The 18,051-nt window shown below is 37.1% G+C and overlaps 3 protein-coding genes across 5 annotated transcripts; all 3 read left to right on the top strand.

The window, feature by feature from the left end:
• Positions 1-1,670: 1,670 nt before the first annotated feature.
• Positions 1,671-4,294, top strand: LOC132187091 (laccase-12-like). The gene is made up of 6 exons (XM_059601264.1): positions 1,671-1,817; positions 1,895-2,046; positions 2,212-2,456; positions 2,605-2,733; positions 2,823-3,782; positions 3,887-4,294. The coding sequence occupies exons 1-6, from the start codon at positions 1,695-1,697 to the stop codon at positions 4,015-4,017; spliced, it is 1,740 nt and encodes a 579-aa protein (XP_059457247.1). The 5' UTR covers positions 1,671-1,694; the 3' UTR covers positions 4,018-4,294.
• Positions 4,295-7,254: 2,960 nt separating this feature from the next.
• On the top strand, positions 7,255-10,289 carry LOC132187167 (laccase-12-like). Its single transcript, XM_059601373.1, has 6 exons — positions 7,255-7,407; positions 7,479-7,630; positions 7,791-8,035; positions 8,175-8,303; positions 8,728-9,690; positions 9,796-10,289. Exons 1-6 carry the CDS (start codon positions 7,285-7,287, stop codon positions 9,924-9,926), a joined length of 1,743 nt encoding a protein of 580 aa, XP_059457356.1. The 5' UTR covers positions 7,255-7,284; the 3' UTR covers positions 9,927-10,289.
• A 5,655-nt stretch (positions 10,290-15,944) lies between these two features.
• On the top strand, positions 15,945-18,051 carry LOC132186090 (dehydration-responsive element-binding protein 2A-like). Of its 3 annotated transcripts, XM_059599893.1 has the most exons (3): positions 15,945-16,102; positions 16,640-16,743; positions 16,860-18,051. In XM_059599893.1, exon 3 carries the CDS (start codon positions 16,891-16,893, stop codon positions 17,842-17,844), a length of 954 nt encoding a protein of 317 aa, XP_059455876.1. In that variant the 5' UTR covers positions 15,945-16,102; positions 16,640-16,743; positions 16,860-16,890; the 3' UTR covers positions 17,845-18,051. The 3 variants fall into 3 exon arrangements, with proteins under 3 accessions (XP_059455876.1, XP_059455875.1, XP_059455874.1); XM_059599892.1 differs by lacking the exon at positions 16,640-16,743 and having other exon boundaries at positions 15,946-16,102; XM_059599891.1 differs by having other exon boundaries at positions 15,946-16,102; positions 16,640-18,051.

Genomic DNA, 18,051 nt, shown 5'->3' with positions numbered 1-18,051 from the left:
TAGATTGACAGAATTAGGGTTCAAACTTGTGACATCGGACTATAATACCATGTTAAATTATCACTTATTACAAAAGCTCAAACGGATAGAAAAATATAGATTTAATCATTTAATCAATAAAAAATGATAAAAATCATTATTTCAATCATCTTTCAACCATTTCTGTATAGTGAATGAGTAAATCTATCATTGAATTTCTATGACACTCACATGAATCCACAAATTCAATGGTGAATCTATTAAATCTGCAAAAATAAATAAATAAAGTTGAGAGAATGATGTATAAGATGCCTCTCTTATATTTTGAATTAACTGAGTCTCGTATTATTATCCAAACTCACATTTGTATTGATTAGAGACAGCTAGGCAACCCTAATTGATCTAATTTATCAATGTAAGTATCCCTAACTGAATTGCTGTTGGACCCCATCCCTGTAATAAGTAAATAGGTACGTGCCACCTAATAATTAAAAGAAGAATTCTACACTCATTTTTTCGTTTTTTCTTTCAAAAGGAGACTTGTGGTCTAATTTAGTCGGTGGATGGATATGGTCCACATTTAAACTAACCAATTATAGACTTTAACCGTCGCGCTCCATGTTGCGTTTTTACATGCACGCAAAGGAGAGAGTGAAAAACGTGTTCATCGCATCTTTGTACGAAGAATCAGTCATACATTAGAAGATCTAGGAAAAAAATAATAATAATAATAATAACAATTATTGTTTTTATTTTATAGATGAGAGAAGAGTTACAAAAGAAAAGAAGAGGCAATTACAAATATGAAGAGGGTACATTCGTCTTTCAACACTTTTGTAATTATACTTTTTATACTTTTGAAAGTGTCAATTTAATATATCAATTTTTATTTTATTATTATTATTATTATTATTATTTTCAATTTTAACCATCAGTTAGTTTACCATTATTAAACGATGGATTTTTAGGCACAGCCTTCTCGTTTGTCTTGGTTTTTTTCTTTCTTTCTTTCTTTTAATTCATGCCCACTATTACGAGGAAGAGGCAGCTTGGACTAATGCAGATGTTGTACACTGTTCCTTTCTAAAAACCTTTAGCACCTATCAAACTCATCCAAAACATAAAAATGCTCTATATATATATATATATATATATATATAACGTTTTCTTTTTTGTCATATCATAACATTATTTTTCAAATCAAAAAAAAAAAAAAAAACCCGCAAAATAAATTAACAAATTAACATATATATTAGTCCTTTTCATTTTTTTATTTTTTTTATTTTTTAATTATCGATGGTGATCCTCTCTATATATATATGCCCTTGGTATAGTATTTTCAAGGGTAAAATTGGTTATTAGAAATTAGTCTCCACGAGTAATGAGTACTGCTAAAAAAAGGGTACAGATTTGACCTTTTTCAAATGCACATCATTGAAAACATTAAACACAAAACCGTAGAATAACGATGCTTTATTGAAATTCAACCCCTAAAGAAAGAAACTTGTCAAGCAAGTTAAATTTGAGAGGCCAGTGGGTGCAACAACTGCCATAGCTAGGTTTGAACTAAGTTTGCTCCATTAAAACCTAACCTGTCAGCCTCAAACAACTATCTCTCTCCTCTTCTCTCCTATAAAAAAGCCTCCTGCTGCCGGCATGTCTCTCACTCCTCACTTGCATTGCCACCTTAAGCATCATACAAAGGCTTAGTAGAGATGGAAGCCCTCAAGAGCTCTTTTGCTACTTCTCGCTGCTCTCTCATTTTCTTTGGTCTTTTACTTCTCTTTGCTTCAGCAATGTCCTCTTCACAAGCCAAAACTCACCTGCATGACTTTGTCGTACGCTCTCTCTCTCTCTCTCTCTCTCTCTCTCTCTCTAATTATTATGATAAAATACCAACTGTTTGGCATGACAGATTCAAGCAACACCAGTGAAGAGGCTGTGCAAAACCCACAACATCATCACAGTGAATGGCCAATATCCGGGTCCAACCTTGGAAGTCAACAATGGTGATACTTTGATTGTCAAAGTCACAAACAAAGCTCGCTACAATGCCACCATTCACTGGTAATTACATGCATGATCGAGCTTTTGAACATCAGCATACATATTTGTCCTTTACTAAGCTAGCTAACTCTATATATATATATGCATGGGACACGCATGCATGCATGTTCATATTTACATGACTATATATAATATACATACATGATACATACGTATACATTTTAGGCATGGCATTCGGCAAATGAGAACAGGATGGGCAGACGGTCCAGAATTTGTGACACAGTGCCCGATTAGGCCAGGAGGGAGTTACACATATCGTTTCACCATTCAAGGGCAAGAAGGAACATTGTGGTGGCATGCTCATAGCTCATGGCTTAGAGCCACCGTTTATGGAGCCCTCATTATTCGTCCCAAAGAAGGAGATTCCTATCCATTCACTAAACCAAAGCGTGAAACACCCCTTCTTCTTGGTAATTCTCACTTATTAATTAATTTAATTCACAAATTAATACCTCTTAATTTAGATTTTCTTTTTCTTTTTCTTTTTTAACATTTTGATTGCATTGATGATTAAATGATCAGTAACTGACAATGAATAATTGCGATGAATATTATTAGGTGAATGGTGGAATGCAAAACCCATGGATGTTGTGAGGGAGGCGACTCGCACAGGAGCATCTCCAAACGTGTCAGATGCATACACCATTAACGGTCAACCTGGCGATCTTTACAACTGCTCCAGCAAAGGTTTGCTTCTAGAAATTAATCTAAACGGGTCAGATGCTTGATATGCTTCAATATTATCGATTTCAATTTCAAAGATGATGCCTATGCAGACACCGTCATAGTTCCAATAGACTCCGGCGATACAAACCTCCTTCGAGTCATCAACGCCGCCCTGAACCAAGAGCTGTTCTTCACGGTTGCCAACCACAAGCTCACAGTTGTTGGCGCTGATGCCTCCTACACCAAACCCTTCACCACCACAGTCATCATGCTAGGCCCTGGCCAGACCACCGACGTTTTGATCAGTGGTGACCAGCCTCCAGCTCGCTACTACGCCGCAGCACGCGCCTACGCTAGTGCCCCAGGCGCACCATTCGACAACACCACCACCACAGCCATTCTTGAATACAAGTCAGCTCCTTGCGCTGCCAAAAACTGTGCATCAAGCAAACCCGTTATGCCCTCTCTACCGGCCTTCAATGACACACCCACTGTCACCGCCTTCAGTAAAAGCTTCAGAAGTCCCAGGAAAGTGGAAGTCCCGACTGTGATCGATGAAAACCTCTTCTTCACAGTCGGTCTAGGACTCAACAAATGCCCAAAACATTTTAGAGCCAGGCGGTGCCAGGGCCCCAATGGAACGCGCTTCACTGCCAGCATGAACAACGAGTCTTTTGTGCTCCCATCCAACATCTCCATACTGCAGGCTTATGAGCAAGGCATACCTGGAGTTTTCACCACCGATTTTCCAGCAAACCCACCCCGAAAATTTGATTACACCGGCAATGTCAGCCGCTCACTGTGGCAACCTGTTCCGGGGACTAAGGGGTACAAATTGAAGTACGGGTCAAGGGTGCAGGTGGTTTTACAAGGCACAAATATCTTCACCCCTGAGAACCACCCAATTCATCTTCACGGATACGATTTCTACATCATTGCAGAGGGTTTTGGAAATTTCAATCCCAAGACTGATACACCAAAATTTAACCTTGTTGATCCACCTCTGAGGAACACAGCGGCAGTACCTGTGAATGGATGGGCAGTCATCAGATTTGTCGCCGACAATCCAGGTAAGAGTTACTCAGAAGTTCACATGGATTACAATTTCCATTATATTTTCAGTTGTTTCACATAAAAAAAAAAAAATTCAACCATCTCTGTTTGACTTATATAGGTGCCTGGCTAATGCACTGTCACTTGGATGTTCATATCGGCTGGGGTTTGGCCATGGTGTTCTTGGTAGATAATGGAGTAGGAGAATTGCAGTCGATCGAGCCTCCTCCAGTGGATTTGCCACTTTGTTAAGATCATCAATAGAATAATTACCATTAAATTCATAAGCCCATAACAAGGTGTTTTTTTTTTCTTCCTGCTATTAGTACACGATTCCTCTGTTGTACTCCCTGCATTTGGGGACCTAGTGCTTGCTCTGTTTCATTGTTCTTTTTGATAGATAAAGCGGGTTTATAGGAGATGGTGAAGTGGTTGCAACACTGAAGTACGTACCATCTAATTTAGCTGTAGACCCGAGGCATGTTTCTTGGTTTGAGATGTATTTTTTATTGTTTTTCTAAAGATAATGTTGCAGACAGATTTGAAACTCAGAATGTTTTTATGGTGTACGAGTCTCATTATATTTCAATCAGTATAAAGATCCTTCCATTTTTTTCTTCTCAACAGTATCAATATAGATAGACCTGTAAAATCAAGAACATTCTAATGCCGAAAGCAACATAATCACAAAATGCTAGATAATGAAGGTATTCCGTCCGTAATATTATTTAAATGGTTAAATTCAGTATTTTTTTTTTTTAAATTTTTTATTTTATCGACTTTAGAGATAAATCCTGAGTTAATGAACCTTATCATCTACCATATTTCAATTACATATTTCACTGTCGGTCCAACCAACAACCTCAGCTCATAAACAAACGAAAAAACCTCCACTGAACCAAGCTACAGGGGAAACAGGGTGAGAACCAAATTCTGTGATTCTTCAGCTCCTGAAGCAAGAAAACAACGAGAATGAATGAGAGGAAAATCCAAGAATGAGTTTCTTTACGAGTCCAAATCCAGAAATTAAGCTAAAAGGAAGGATAGAATCCATGTTGGCCAGGAAAGAAGTGAATATGAAAAACCTTTTCCTTTGGAGGGGGACAGAGGAAGAATTGGGTAAGCTTCCAAATACGACGGCAACTTAGCAATTTGGTTAATACATGCTAATACTTTGTCGCTTTATTCATTCACTAAAAAATAATCATGCATAGTGGGTCTTCACTGCAACAGACTGTATAGGTGAAACGGGGAAAAAGATAAAAGATAAAGGAAGCAAACTACAAGAAAGTTAAGAAACACAAGCGAAACTAGTTTTAAATTATTATTTTTTTTATAAACTTAATAAATTAATTATTAGATTGTCTACCCCACACAAATTCAATGATAGACTCATCTATTACTATGGATATGGTTAAAATATGTTTGAAAAAGATTGAAATCTATCATTTCTAACTTTTTATAAAGATTGTAAATAAAAATTACTCAGAGTTGAGTTTCTTCTTTGTTTTCCTTCAAAATCTAAATAGTATCTGACTTTTCAAGAAGATTTCTTAAATTATTTGGTAGAATCAAGATCTAGAAATACTTGTCCGTTGCTTAATGTTGTTATTCGCTGCAGCCCACTAAGTCACGCTGCATCATACATAAATAGTAAAACATAGAAATCTCTAAATTAATTAGTTTATCTATTAGAATTGAAGTTCTAAATTTGCTTCTATCAGGTTTCTCTTACTTTGCGCGAGTATTGCTCAAACAATCTTTTAATAAGTGAGGCTCAATACAGAAATATTTAACTTATATGAGGGTAGATTTATAGAATCAGGATTCAAACTTGTGACATCTGACTATAATACCATGTTAAATTATCACTTATTACAAAAGCTCAAACGGATAGGAAAATGTAAATTTAATCATTGAATCAATAAGAAATGATAAAAATCATTATTTCAATCATCTTTCAACCATTTCCGTATAGTGAATTGGTAAATCTACTATTAAATTTCTGTAAAACCCACATGAATCCACAAATTCAATGATGAATCTATTAAGTTTGCAAAAAAAAAAAAAAAAGTAGAGAGAATGATTTATAATATGCCTCTCCTATATTTTGAATTAAGTGAGTCTCGTATTATTATCCAAACTCACATTTGTATTGATTAGAGACAGCTAGGCTACCCTAATGGATCGAATTTATCAATGTAAGTATCTCTAAGTGAATTGCTGTTGGACCCCATCTCTGTAATAAATAAATAGGTACGTGCCACCTAATAATTAAAAGAAGACTTCTACACTCATTTTTTCGTTTTTCCTTTCAAAAGGAGACTTGTGGTCTAATTTAGTCGGTGGATGGATATGGTCCACATTTAAACTAACCAATTATGGACTTTAACCATCGCGCTCCATGTTGCGTTTTTACATGCATGCAAAGGAGAGAGTGAAAAACGTGTTCATCGCATCTTTGTACGAAGAATCAGTCATACATTAGAAGATCTAGAACAAATAATAATAATAACAATTATTGTTTTTATTTTATAGATGAGAGAAGAGTTACAAAAGAAAAGAAAAAGCAATTACAAATATGATCGAAGAGGGTACATTCGTCTTTCAACACTTTTGTAATTATACTTTTTATACTTTTGAAAGTGTCAATTTAATATATCAATTTTTATTATTATTATTATTATTATTATTATCAATTTTAACCATCGGTTAGTTTCCCATTATTAAACGATGGAGTTTTAGGCACAGCCTCGTTTGTCTTGGTTTTTTTCTTTCTTTCTTTCTTTTAATTCATGCCCACTATTACGAGGAAAAAGCAGCTTGGACTAATGCAGATGTTGTACACTGTTCCTTTCTAAAACCCTTTGCCTTTAGCACCTATCAAACTCATCCAAAACATAAAATGCTCTAACAAAAAAAAAAATAAACAAATAAATACAAAAAACGTTTTCTTTTTTGTCATATCATAACATTATTTTTCAAATCAAAACAAAAAAAAATCCCGCAAAATGAATTAACAAATTAACATATATATTAGTCCTTTTTTATTTTTTAAGGATAGATGGTGATCCTCTCTATATATATATATATGCCCTTGGTATAGTATTTTCAAGGGTAAAATTGGTTATTAGAAATTAGTCTCCATGAGCAGTGAGTACTGCTAAAAAAAAGGGGACAGATTTGACCTTTTTCAAATGCACATCATTGAATACATTAAACACAAAACCGTATAATAACGATGCTTTATTGAAATTCAAGTTATTCAACCCCTAAAGAAAGAAACTTGTCAAGCAAGCGTTCAATAATGAAATTATTGAGTTAATTTGAGAGGCCAGTGGGTGCAACAACTGCCATAGCTTGGTTTGAACTAAGTTTGCTGCATTAAAACCTAATCTGTCAGCCTCAAACAACTATCTCTCTCCTCTTCTCTCCTATAAAAAAGCCTCCTGCTGCCTGCATGTCTCTCACTCCTCACTTGCATTACCACCTTAAGCATCATACAAAGGCTTAGTAGAGATGGAAGCCCTCAAGAGCTCTTTTGCTACTTCTCGCTGCTCTCTCATTTTCTTTGGTCTTTTACTTCTCTTTGCTTCAGCGATGTCCTCTTCACAAGCCAAAACTCAGCTGCATGACTTTGTCGTACGCTCCCTCTCTCTCTCTCTCTCTCTCTCTAATTATTATGATAAAATACCAACTGTTTGGCATGACAGATTCAAACAACACCAGTGAAGAGGCTGTGCAAAACCCACAACATCATCACAGTGAATGGCCAATATCCGGGTCCAACCTTGGAAGTCAACAATGGTGATACTTTGATTGTCAAAGTCACAAACAAAGCTCGCTACAATGCCACCATTCACTGGTAATTACATGCATGATCGAGCTTTTGAATATCAACATACTTCTTTGTCCTTTACTAAGCTACCTAACTCTATATATGCATGGGACACGCATGCATGCATGTTCATAATTACATGGCTATATGTAATATTTATACATACATACATACGTATGTATTTCAGGCATGGGATTCGGCAAATGAGAACAGGATGGGCAGACGGGCCAGAATTTGTGACACAGTGCCCGATTCGGCCAGGAGGAAGTTACACATATCGTTTCACGATTCAAGGGCAAGAAGGGACATTGTGGTGGCATGCTCATAGCTCATGGCTTAGAGCCACCGTCTATGGAGCCCTCATTATTCGTCCGAAACAAGGAGATTCCTACCCATTCACTAAGCCAAAGCGTGAAATACCCATTCTTCTTGGTAATTCTCACTTACTAATTAATTTAATTCACAAATACCTCTAAAATTAGCTTTATTTTTTTATAACATTTTGAGTGCATGCATTGATGATTAAATGAGTAATTAAGTAACAATGAAGAATTGCGATGAATATTATTAGGCGAATGGTGGAATGCAAACCCCTTAGATGTTGTGAGGGAGGCGACTCGCACAGGAAAAGCTCCAAACTTGTCAGATGCATACACCATTAACGGTCAACCTGGCAATCTTTACAGCTGCTCCAGCAGAGGTTTGCTTCTAGAAATTAATACCAATTGATTGCCACTTTCTGTCTTAATTATGGATCATTAGACCATTATTTGTGCCAGGAAAATGGTCAGCTACTACATTTTAATTATTAATGTAATAAATGAAATGCAAACTGCCACGTCTATATATAGCACGTGGTACTCTCCCGTGCTATATATATGCCCCGCAGTCATCACATGCATGAACATCTAACACGGTACCACCTAAAAGGCTTTTAAATTTTAATAGGCAAAATAGTGATTAAATACATACAGCTAACTCGAAGCTTCTTTTTCGGTCACGATATAAAAGTCCTTGGGCCAGGCCACTTAGCTTTGACATGGCCCACCTGCACTCTTGTTATGTTTGTTATGCGCCTTCAATATCGATTTCAAACAAGATGACTCGATTAATTGCTTATGCAGACACCGTCAGAGTTCCAATAGACTCCGGTGAGACAAATCTCCTCCGAGTCGTCAACGCCGCCCTGAACCAAGCGCTGTTCTTCACGGTTGCCAACCACAAGCTCACAGTTGTTGGCGCTGATGCCTCCTACACCAAACCCTTCACCACCACAGTCATCATGCTAGGCCCTGGCCAGACCACCGACGTTTTGATCAGTGGTGACCAGCCTCCGGCTCGATACTACGCGGCAGCACGTGCCTACGCTAGTGCCTCGGGTGTACCATTCGACAATACCACCACCAGAGCCATTCTTGAATACAAGTCAGCTTCTTGCGCTGTCAAAAACTGTGCATTAACCAAACCTGTTATGCCCGTTCTACCGGCTTTCAATGACACAGCCACCGTCACTCGCTTCAGTACGAGCTTCAGAAGTCTCAGGAATGTGGAAGTCCCGACTGTGATCGATGAAAACCTCTTCTTCACAATCGGTGTAGGACTCAAACAATGCCCAAAACATCTTAATAAAACCAGGCGGTGCCAGGGCCCCAATGGAACGCGCTTCACTGCCAGCATGAACAACGTGTCTTTTGTGCTCCCATCCAAAATGTCCATACTTCAGGCTTTTGAGAAACGCGTACCTGGAGTTTTCACCACTGATTTCCCAGCAAACCCTCCCGTGAAATTTGACTACACCGGCAATGTCAGCCGCTCACTGTGGCAACCTGTTCTGGGGACTAAGGGGTACAGGTTGAAATTCGGGTCAAGGGTACAGGTCGTTTTACAAGACACAAGTATCGTCTCCCCTGAGAACCACCCAATTCATCTTCACGGATACGATTTCTACATCATTGCGGAGGGTTTTGGAAATTTCAATTCCAAGACTGATACAGCAAAATTTAACCTTGTTGATCCACCTCTGAGGAACACGGTGGCAGTACCTGTGAATGGATGGGCAGTCATCAGATTTGTCGCTGACAATCCAGGTAAAATTTACTAAGAAGTTCACTTAGATTACAATTTCCATTATATTTCCATAGATATGAATTCCACCATCTAATCTCTAAACTCATCTGTTTTGACTTATATAGGTGCCTGGTTATTGCACTGTCACTTGGACGTTCATATCGGCTGGGGTTTGGCCATGTTGTTCTTGGTAGATAATGGCGTAGGAAAATTTCAGTCGATCGAGCCTCCTCCAGCGGATTTGCCACTTTGTTAAGATCATCAATATAATAATTATTTACCATCAAATTCATAAGCCCGTAACAGGGTATTTTTTTTTCTGCGATTACTACACGATTCCTCTGTTGTTTTCCCTTCATTTGGGGACCTAATGCTTTCTCTGTTTCATTGTTCTTTTTCATGGATAAAGCAGGTTTAGAGGAGATGGTGAAGTGGTTGTAAAACTGCAGCACCATCTAATTTATAAGCTATAGACCCGAGACATGTCTCTTGGTTTGAGATGTATTTTTTATTGTTTTTCTAAAAATAATGTTGAAGACAGATTTGAAACTTAGAATATTTTTATGGTGTACGAGTCTCATTATAATTCAATCAATATAAAGATCCTTCCTTTTTCTCTTGAACAGTATCAATATATATAAGACTGATAAAATCAAGAACATTCTAATGCGGAAAGCAACATATATAATCACAAAATGCTAGATAATGAAGGTATCCCCTTTAGCCCCTTGCATCCTTATTGGCTTCAACATTATTGCCAATATGCTTAACATGTTGATGATATTCTATAATTAATGATGAGAAAATAGGAAAATGATCAACAAAAAAAAGCAGGAATATATATAGTCACATGAATTTTTTATATCATTATGGCTATATGTTTTGGTATGACAATCCATTTTCACTGATCACTTGACATTCTAAGAGCAAATAAGGGAATTAAAGTGTGTATATAGTACAAGTTCCTTTATCTACAAATAGTCTGCAAGACCAACACAGACATCCAACTTCCATTGAAGTTCAACGAAGCAAGTACATCGCCGATGAGTCCCAAGTCCTCATGCTCTACAAAAGCAGGCATTTCTATGTCGCTTGCCACCATGGCTGGCGCCTGGTGGTGCCGCCCCACCATCACAAGGTCGTAATTGCACTCAAGAGAACAAATTGCATCCACCACCGCTACACTATCCTCCACCACAACCTCCCTACGCACCAAGGACTCATCGGTAAGAGCATTTTCAATGGAAGAGCCAAATATTACTTTTATCTAAAATAGCTCTTCAAATGTTTAAAAAACCCCTACATTGGATTAGCCAAAAGAAAATGTAAAATAGATATTTGATTGGAAGAGCTAAAAGAAAAGCTAAATGTAGCAGCACTTTTCAGGGGAGCTATTTTATTTTTCGTTGTTTCTCTCACATGTTTTCTCTTTTTCCCAAATCTTTTCTACTTTTTCTCTACATGTTCTTTTTTTCTCAAATTTTTTTCCATTTTTCCTCACTCATGTTCTCTTCTTCCCAAAACTTTTATTACTTTTAATAATATTTTAATATAATAGATGAAAATATAGCTAATCGGATGTAAAGACATTTAAAAATGACTTAGCTAAACTAGATAAAAGTGAGTTATGAAGAGTCATTTTACATAAAAATATGGCTCCTCCATTGGGAATGCTCTAACACTCTTAATCTTTAACTCGTCAAAAAGATCATCGTCCAAAAACCTGTCCAACTTCTCCACCTCGTTCTCCCATTTCTTCTCACGCACGACGACGCACATCACGGTGACCCTCACGTCCACGTGGCCTGACATGCGCGCCGCATACGCAAGGGCCTCGCGGTCATCCTGTCCTCCAATGAAAACAACCGTGACATGGTACGAGAAATGACTGCAGCTCGAGGCACGAAAGCTCCTGTCGACCAGAACCCCCACTGTGCAGGGGGAATATGTTTGTATATTGGTATTTAGATCACGTATTGCTGTGGCGATGATGTTGCCTTGAATAGCTTGCTGGTCTTCGTGGTAGGGAAAGATGATGAGAGTGGCGTGTTTGTCTTGAGCGAGCTTGCAAATGTTTCGGTGCATGCCCCTGTAGGGGGCGATCATCATCAATGGCTGGACGGTGACTCGGCCACTACTTGTTTTCGTGGCGTAGTTCTCAAAGGCGGACACGGAGCTTGAGTAGCTGCCGGAAAACTTCATGAATGATTTCCTCTTTCGCTTATTGAGATGGATATATATATATATTTCTTTCCCTAATTTTACCCCTTTGTAATTCTTTCATTTGCTATGAAAAGTGTACGTGTATATATATATATACACGAGGGTATTTATAATTTATGTATGGGCTACATGTACTCACCTTGTTTGTGTTCCTAATGTACGTGGCAGGTAATTGATGAGCAATCTTATGTTGTAATCGTGTTGTCCATGCTGGCTATTACCGCAATTGTATCTCCATTGACGGAAATCTTGTACAAGCCTAAGGTGCGAGTCGACACGTCAAAAAAGCACGAAAACATGAGAGCAATCCAAACCATGCCGAAGCCATCCGAGTCTCGGATAATCTCATTGGTCCACAGCGAAGAACATGTGCCCAGCATGATCAGCCTCCTTGAAGCCTCCAATCCAATAGAAGAAACCCCAATCTGCGCCTACGTGGTCCACCTCATGGAACTTGTGGGTCGAGCCGCTAGCTCCACTTCTTAATTTAGAAGGTGAAATTGAAAGTTTTTGAAATTTTGAAGATCTTTTCAAAATGCATTATAATTTAAGAGTCCTGAGTGAAGTTTTCTAAAAAAAAAAAAAAAACAAACACAAGGTCGTTAGTCATAAATTAAAGACCCACGCACGGCCTAGGGCGGAACTAAAATTTTAGAAGGGGGGACAAGATCAAAATTAGACGGTGGTAAGTGAAGTAATATTTTTTATGTTTGTATAGGACAAGGTCAAACTTGTGTAAAAAGAACGTATAAACAATAATTTCCCAAGATTAAAATGCAGAATTAAGAGGCTAAGAACTCCAAGAAGCATACCGGCCAGGACATTGCAGACAATTTTGGGTTGTTTCAAAGGTCTAAGAAGAAAGTATAATAGCCGGGATGTGGTGACGGCCAAGATGATTTGGATCATCATCAACTCATGCTGTCCTGACCAAGAAGTTTTGGAGTAAGGTTTCACAACATATTGTCTACAGGAATCTACCGATCGAGCCTGCCCCAAGGTTGTAGACGGTTTCGTTGCTTGGGGAGGACATTTTGCCACCCCAAACTCCTTCAGGAGAATTCTCAATCAACACCCAGAAACCTCAAGCAAAAGAAGGAAATACAGGGAAAAAAGTGAGAGTTTTAAGATTTAAGATCAGTGAAATGGCGGTAATTATAAGTAGGAAGCTGGCGATCGACAAAAGCATGAGTTGTAAAGAGGTTAAAGAAAAACAACATTGCCTGAACATCTTTCCCATGTGCTCAATAACGTAGCTAAACAACAATATTGGCAATCTTCTGCCCCTCCGCTAATCTGTTGCTGGAGTCGTTGCACAAATTTAAGGTAACTTCAGAATTATTTGTTTCTTAATTGACAGCCTTTTTTATCGTTGGAAGTTAATAACAATTACAAATAATTACACGAGCTCAATCTTCCAATTGCATTTTATGGGATAGCAATAAAAATTACAATTAGATTTTGGGTAAATTACTATCAAATTTTAGATTTAATAGTAGTTTTTAATGCCACATCATATATATATATATATGTGTATGTGTGTATGTGAAAAATATTAGATATATAACTCTTTCACAATATTTTTTTTTGATAATTACAACTTCTTCTTTTTTGAAATAATATCACTGCTTCTCATTAAAATCAAGTCAAAGAATGATTTTTTTTTTTTTTTTTTTTTCAGGAGTTTTTCAATTCGAACCTCAATATTTAAAAATTGGCAATGTACCTCCTAATGTTTTAAAAATTTTTAATTTAGACCTTCTGTTACTAATTTCCATCTAATTTGACAAAAATCATCCCACGAGCGTCTCACGTGGGATTTTGATGCCTTCTATTTCAATTTTGCCTTCATTAAAACCTATAAAATTAATTACTTAATTTTATAGGTTTTAATAAGGGTAATTACGTAATTTAATATGTTTTAATGAGGACAAAATTGAAATAGAGGGCATCAAAATCTCACGTGAGACGCACATGTGATGATTTCCATCCAATTAGACGAAAATTAGTAACGGGGTCTGAATTTAAAATTTTTGAAACATTATGGGACATTGTCAAGTTTTAAACATTATGATTCGGATTGAAAAACCTTTTGAAACTTCAGAGATAAAGTGAATTTAACCCTACAACTTTTAACATGTCTCAGTATGGGATTTTTTATTATTTTTTTTAAAAAAATCTCGACTTTTATTACTTTCTTTAAGTCGAAACAAATATCTAGAAGACTAGAACCCGCTAGGTTCAAAATGGTAAGAGCATGGAGCTCTAATCTCGGTATGGGATTTTGAGAGGGCGTTAAAGGATGATAAATGCTTATAACTTTTCACAAACTAACACAACACGTGTCAAAATTTGTATCAAAGTGTATGTGTAACATTTTTTGTTTAAAGTTTGTAAGGATTTTTTTGTAAGAATTGTTTGTATTTGTAACAATTCTCTTCTCGTATACATAGATGTAAAGCTTTCATCATCCTTAAGCTATTCCAAACCAATACGCAACATCACCAATTTGATGACATATGCCCGCACGTCAAGTAGACAACAAGTATACTCAAAATATAGAAAGAAAAAAAAGTACACTCGGTGACGCGTGGCTCACATGCACGCCTACGGACTTGGCTGATGGGTGATGAGATGAGGATGAGGAAGAGGAGACATTGAGACGGCATCCGTTTTCTTGTTTCCCCTTCGCAATAAATCCTAGTGATGGGACACGAGAAACGAGAAGGGCACGTACCACTCCAAGTCTCCAACCAAATAAATAAATACTCTTAAGTTTGTATTAAAAGAATTTTATAAAAAGTGAGATATTTATATATAGAGGGATGATAAACATCATACGGACTTAGCACGTCCATGTGATTTAATATTTTAAAATATTAAAATATTTTAATTATAAAAAAAAAAAAATTTATACGAGCGTACATGACTATTCATGCACGAATCGGAGTGATGTGTATCATCACTCTTATATATATATATATATATATATATATATATATATAAAAGAGTTAGAACAAACATGAAATTAATATGTCTTCTACACAGAAATTACGACAAAAAATATATTAAAATCCATTTCTTTTTGTCTAAAACATATTATAGTACTATTTTATAATATTTATAACTTATTTTATTGCTTTTTTTAAGAGAAATAACACTAACATTCATTATTAAGATGCAAATTATAAATAGCATAAGGAATTTAAGAATTTGGTATTTGATGTAAGAATATCCACCCGACTGACGAAACCAAAGAGATACATTGGTTTTTTATATTCCCGATAAAAAAAAAAAAAAATCAAGCAACGCTCTTAATGTGATTAACGGACACATAGCACAATTTAATCCAATAAAAATTTTGAAAAGTAGAAAGATCATTGAAGAAGGAAAATAAGAGAAGAGTTATATTAGGTACTATCTTTTCTTTTTTTTTTTTTAATTTTTTTAAAGTTAATATGACTTTTAAAATTATCATTAGATCAAAATTCAAGTATAATTCATCTAAAATTTAATGATATTTTTAAAAGTTACATTAATTTAAAAACAATTTTAAAATAATAAAAAAAGATACCTAATATTACCCATAAGAGAATGCACGGTAAATGTCTTTATCCAATGCATAACTCTTATCTAGTATTGTGCATTTCTCAAGCCTCTTGCTTTTGCAAACATTTTTGACCGGAGGTCAATCGCGTAATTTATTGCATGATCAGTGTTCCCTGGCATAAAACAAACAGATCAAGATCTTCTTTAATAATTAATGTTTTATGATTCTTGGGATATTCTTCTGTATAAATTTTAAATTAAATAATCATACAGAAATGGATAAAGACGAAGGAAGGAGTTATGAGAAAATTGAGAAATACTTCGGAGCAAAGAAAGCTACAGCTGGGCTCGGAGTGGCTCAGGAAGCTTCAGGTGCCACGCGCCACAAGGTTCGGGTTCCCGAAGCGCTCAGAAAGGACTAGAAAGCGCCACGTCAAAATATCCAATTAAAAAAAAAGGCCCAAAAGCAGAGGTGGGAAATATCAAGAGAATGCTATAAATTCCCTTCCCAACTCGCGCTCAAAATGATTTCTGGATTTCGCTGCCTGAAAAAGACGTCCAAAAAGCCTTGCTTATCAGACGGCAAAGTATCGCACAAAGCTTTTTTTCACAGCGAAGAGAACAAATTGGAATGTTGTCGAAGACTACACCGGCTGAGAGGTTGGTTCGTTCAAACCTCTTCCTTTCATTTCTTTGAATGTTATTAGTTCTTTTGTTCTTTCGATTTGTGCATCTTGGTTGGTTTTTCCTGGAGTTTGTGATTGTGTGAGTGTAATTTTTGGTTTTATTCATCCAAAAAGAAAGAAAACAAAATTTGGGTTTCGGGAAATTCGATTTTGTTTCTTGGATCATTCGGTTTTCCTTTCCAGTGTGGTTTTTGATTTCAGTGGACGTTTTTGTCCTCTATGGGTTTAGGGTTTATGAATTATGGTTACTAGCGTTTTACATTAAAAAAAGGAAAAAGAAAAAAGGTCAAATACTTGGAGCCGAAGGAAACTCTAGATATCGTGCAAAGTTTGCATACTATAATTAAGTGCCACAGCCGCCAGTGCGTTGGGAATAAAAACTCTGTTCTGATAGGACTCAGTTTCTTGTCTTGTATTTGGATTTCCAGACGTATTGATAATCTATGTTACAGCAGTTTCGTTGTTGAATTTCAAGATTTTAACGGAGTGTTTGCTTCCAATCTTAGTGCAGATTCTGAAAGTATCATATTAGGAGTAATACCCATATTACGGATTTGGTTGTTGATTGACTTCGGAGAATAGCAATAGCTTTATTGCTTGATTGTTGCTTGAAAGGTGGTTGCGGTTGCTGTGCAATACTATTAAACGATCTCTTGTGTACTGAATTTTGCAAAGATGGGTGCTTGTGATCGAGGTGCTAACGAGACCTCTCTGCCCTTAAATATTTCCAGGAAGAAGTCGCGGATTAGAGGTGATGGATCCATGTCCGTGGCTGAAATCCTCGCCAAGTGGAAAGAGTATAACGCCCGGCTCGATTCTTGCAGTAATAAAATCAAACCTATTCGTAAAGCTCCCGCGGTTGGTTCGAAGAAGGGATGTATGAAAGGGAAGGGAGGACCGGAGAACTCGCGATGTAATTACAGAGGGGTGAGGCAGAGAACATGGGGCAAGTGGGTTGCAGAAATTCGAGAGCCAAACAGGGGGAAGAGGCTTTGGCTTGGTACTTTTTCAAATGCCGTTGAAGCTGCCTTTGCGTACGATGAAGCTGCAAGGACCATGTATGGTCCTAGTGCTCGCCTCAACTTTCCGGGTTATTGTCCGGCCACCACCTCCTCAGGCTTTTGCTCGGTTTCAACTCCCTTCGGTTCAGATTCTACGACAACATCAAATCACTCCGAGGCCTACCCCAATGTGAAGAATGAGGATGGGGAAAGTGAATCGGGAATCAATCCTCTGCATGCTGCAGTCTCTGAAACTAGTACGGTGCAGCCAGAAGCAAAGGTGGAGTCCTTACATGTTACAAATGGCACTTGCAGTGACATCCATAAAATTAAGCAGGAGCCAAAGGATGAGCCTATTGGGTTCAAGAACAATTGTTGGAACAATGGACAGGAGAAATTGGTGGGTTACGTGGATGAAATGTTTGATGTGGATGAACTGATGGGGCTCTTAGACAGTAATATTCCTCTTGGCAACAATAAATCCATACTGGGTGTGGGTTATGATGCTGGTCAAATAGGGCTCCCACACAGCAATCAATACGAGAAACCATCAATTTTGTCATACCAGTTTCAGAATCCAGATGCCAAGTTGCTGGGGACACTGAATCATATGGAGCAGGGACCTTCTGGAGTTGATTATAGCTTTGACTTCTTGAAGCCGGATAGGCTGGATGATGAGAAGAATGGGACGGATGGATACTATACTTCAATTTAGGATCAGATTTTAGATTTTGAGAGATAGGATGAATCTGCTTGATAGATATCCTTTGTATTTTTTCATTGCTGACCGAGCTTACAGCTTTTAGATTCCCCAATTTAGCTTGTTTTTCTTCATCTTATACCACTTATGAAAACACACTGTTAAATGGAATGTCCTTTAAAAGTGTGGACTTATGTTGGAAAAAAAAATTTTGGTTGTGCA

The sequence above is a fragment of the Corylus avellana genome, chromosome ca7 (assembly GCF_901000735.1).
Source record: "Corylus avellana chromosome ca7, CavTom2PMs-1.0".
Classification (NCBI taxonomy): Eukaryota; Viridiplantae; Streptophyta; class Magnoliopsida; order Fagales; family Betulaceae; genus Corylus; species Corylus avellana.
The sequence above is the reverse complement of the archived record's forward strand: the minus strand, read 5'-3'. Positions and strand labels throughout refer to the sequence as shown.

Coding starts and splice junctions, on each gene's coding strand:
- LOC132187091 (XM_059601264.1), top strand. CDS start 1,695: ATGGAAGCCCTCAAGAGCTCTTTTGCTACTTCTCGCTGCTCTCTCATT. Junction 1,818..1,894: donor CTCACCTGCATGACTTTGTC/GTACGCTCTCTC, acceptor TTGGCATGACAG/ATTCAAGCAACACCAGTGAA. Junction 3,783..3,886: donor ATTTGTCGCCGACAATCCAG/GTAAGAGTTACT, acceptor TGACTTATATAG/GTGCCTGGCTAATGCACTGT.
- LOC132187167 (XM_059601373.1), top strand. CDS start 7,285: ATGGAAGCCCTCAAGAGCTCTTTTGCTACTTCTCGCTGCTCTCTCATT. Junction 7,408..7,478: donor CTCAGCTGCATGACTTTGTC/GTACGCTCCCTC, acceptor TTGGCATGACAG/ATTCAAACAACACCAGTGAA. Junction 8,036..8,174: donor TGAAATACCCATTCTTCTTG/GTAATTCTCACT, acceptor GAATATTATTAG/GCGAATGGTGGAATGCAAAC.
- LOC132186090 (XM_059599891.1), top strand. CDS start 16,804: ATGGGTGCTTGTGATCGAGGTGCTAACGAGACCTCTCTGCCCTTAAAT.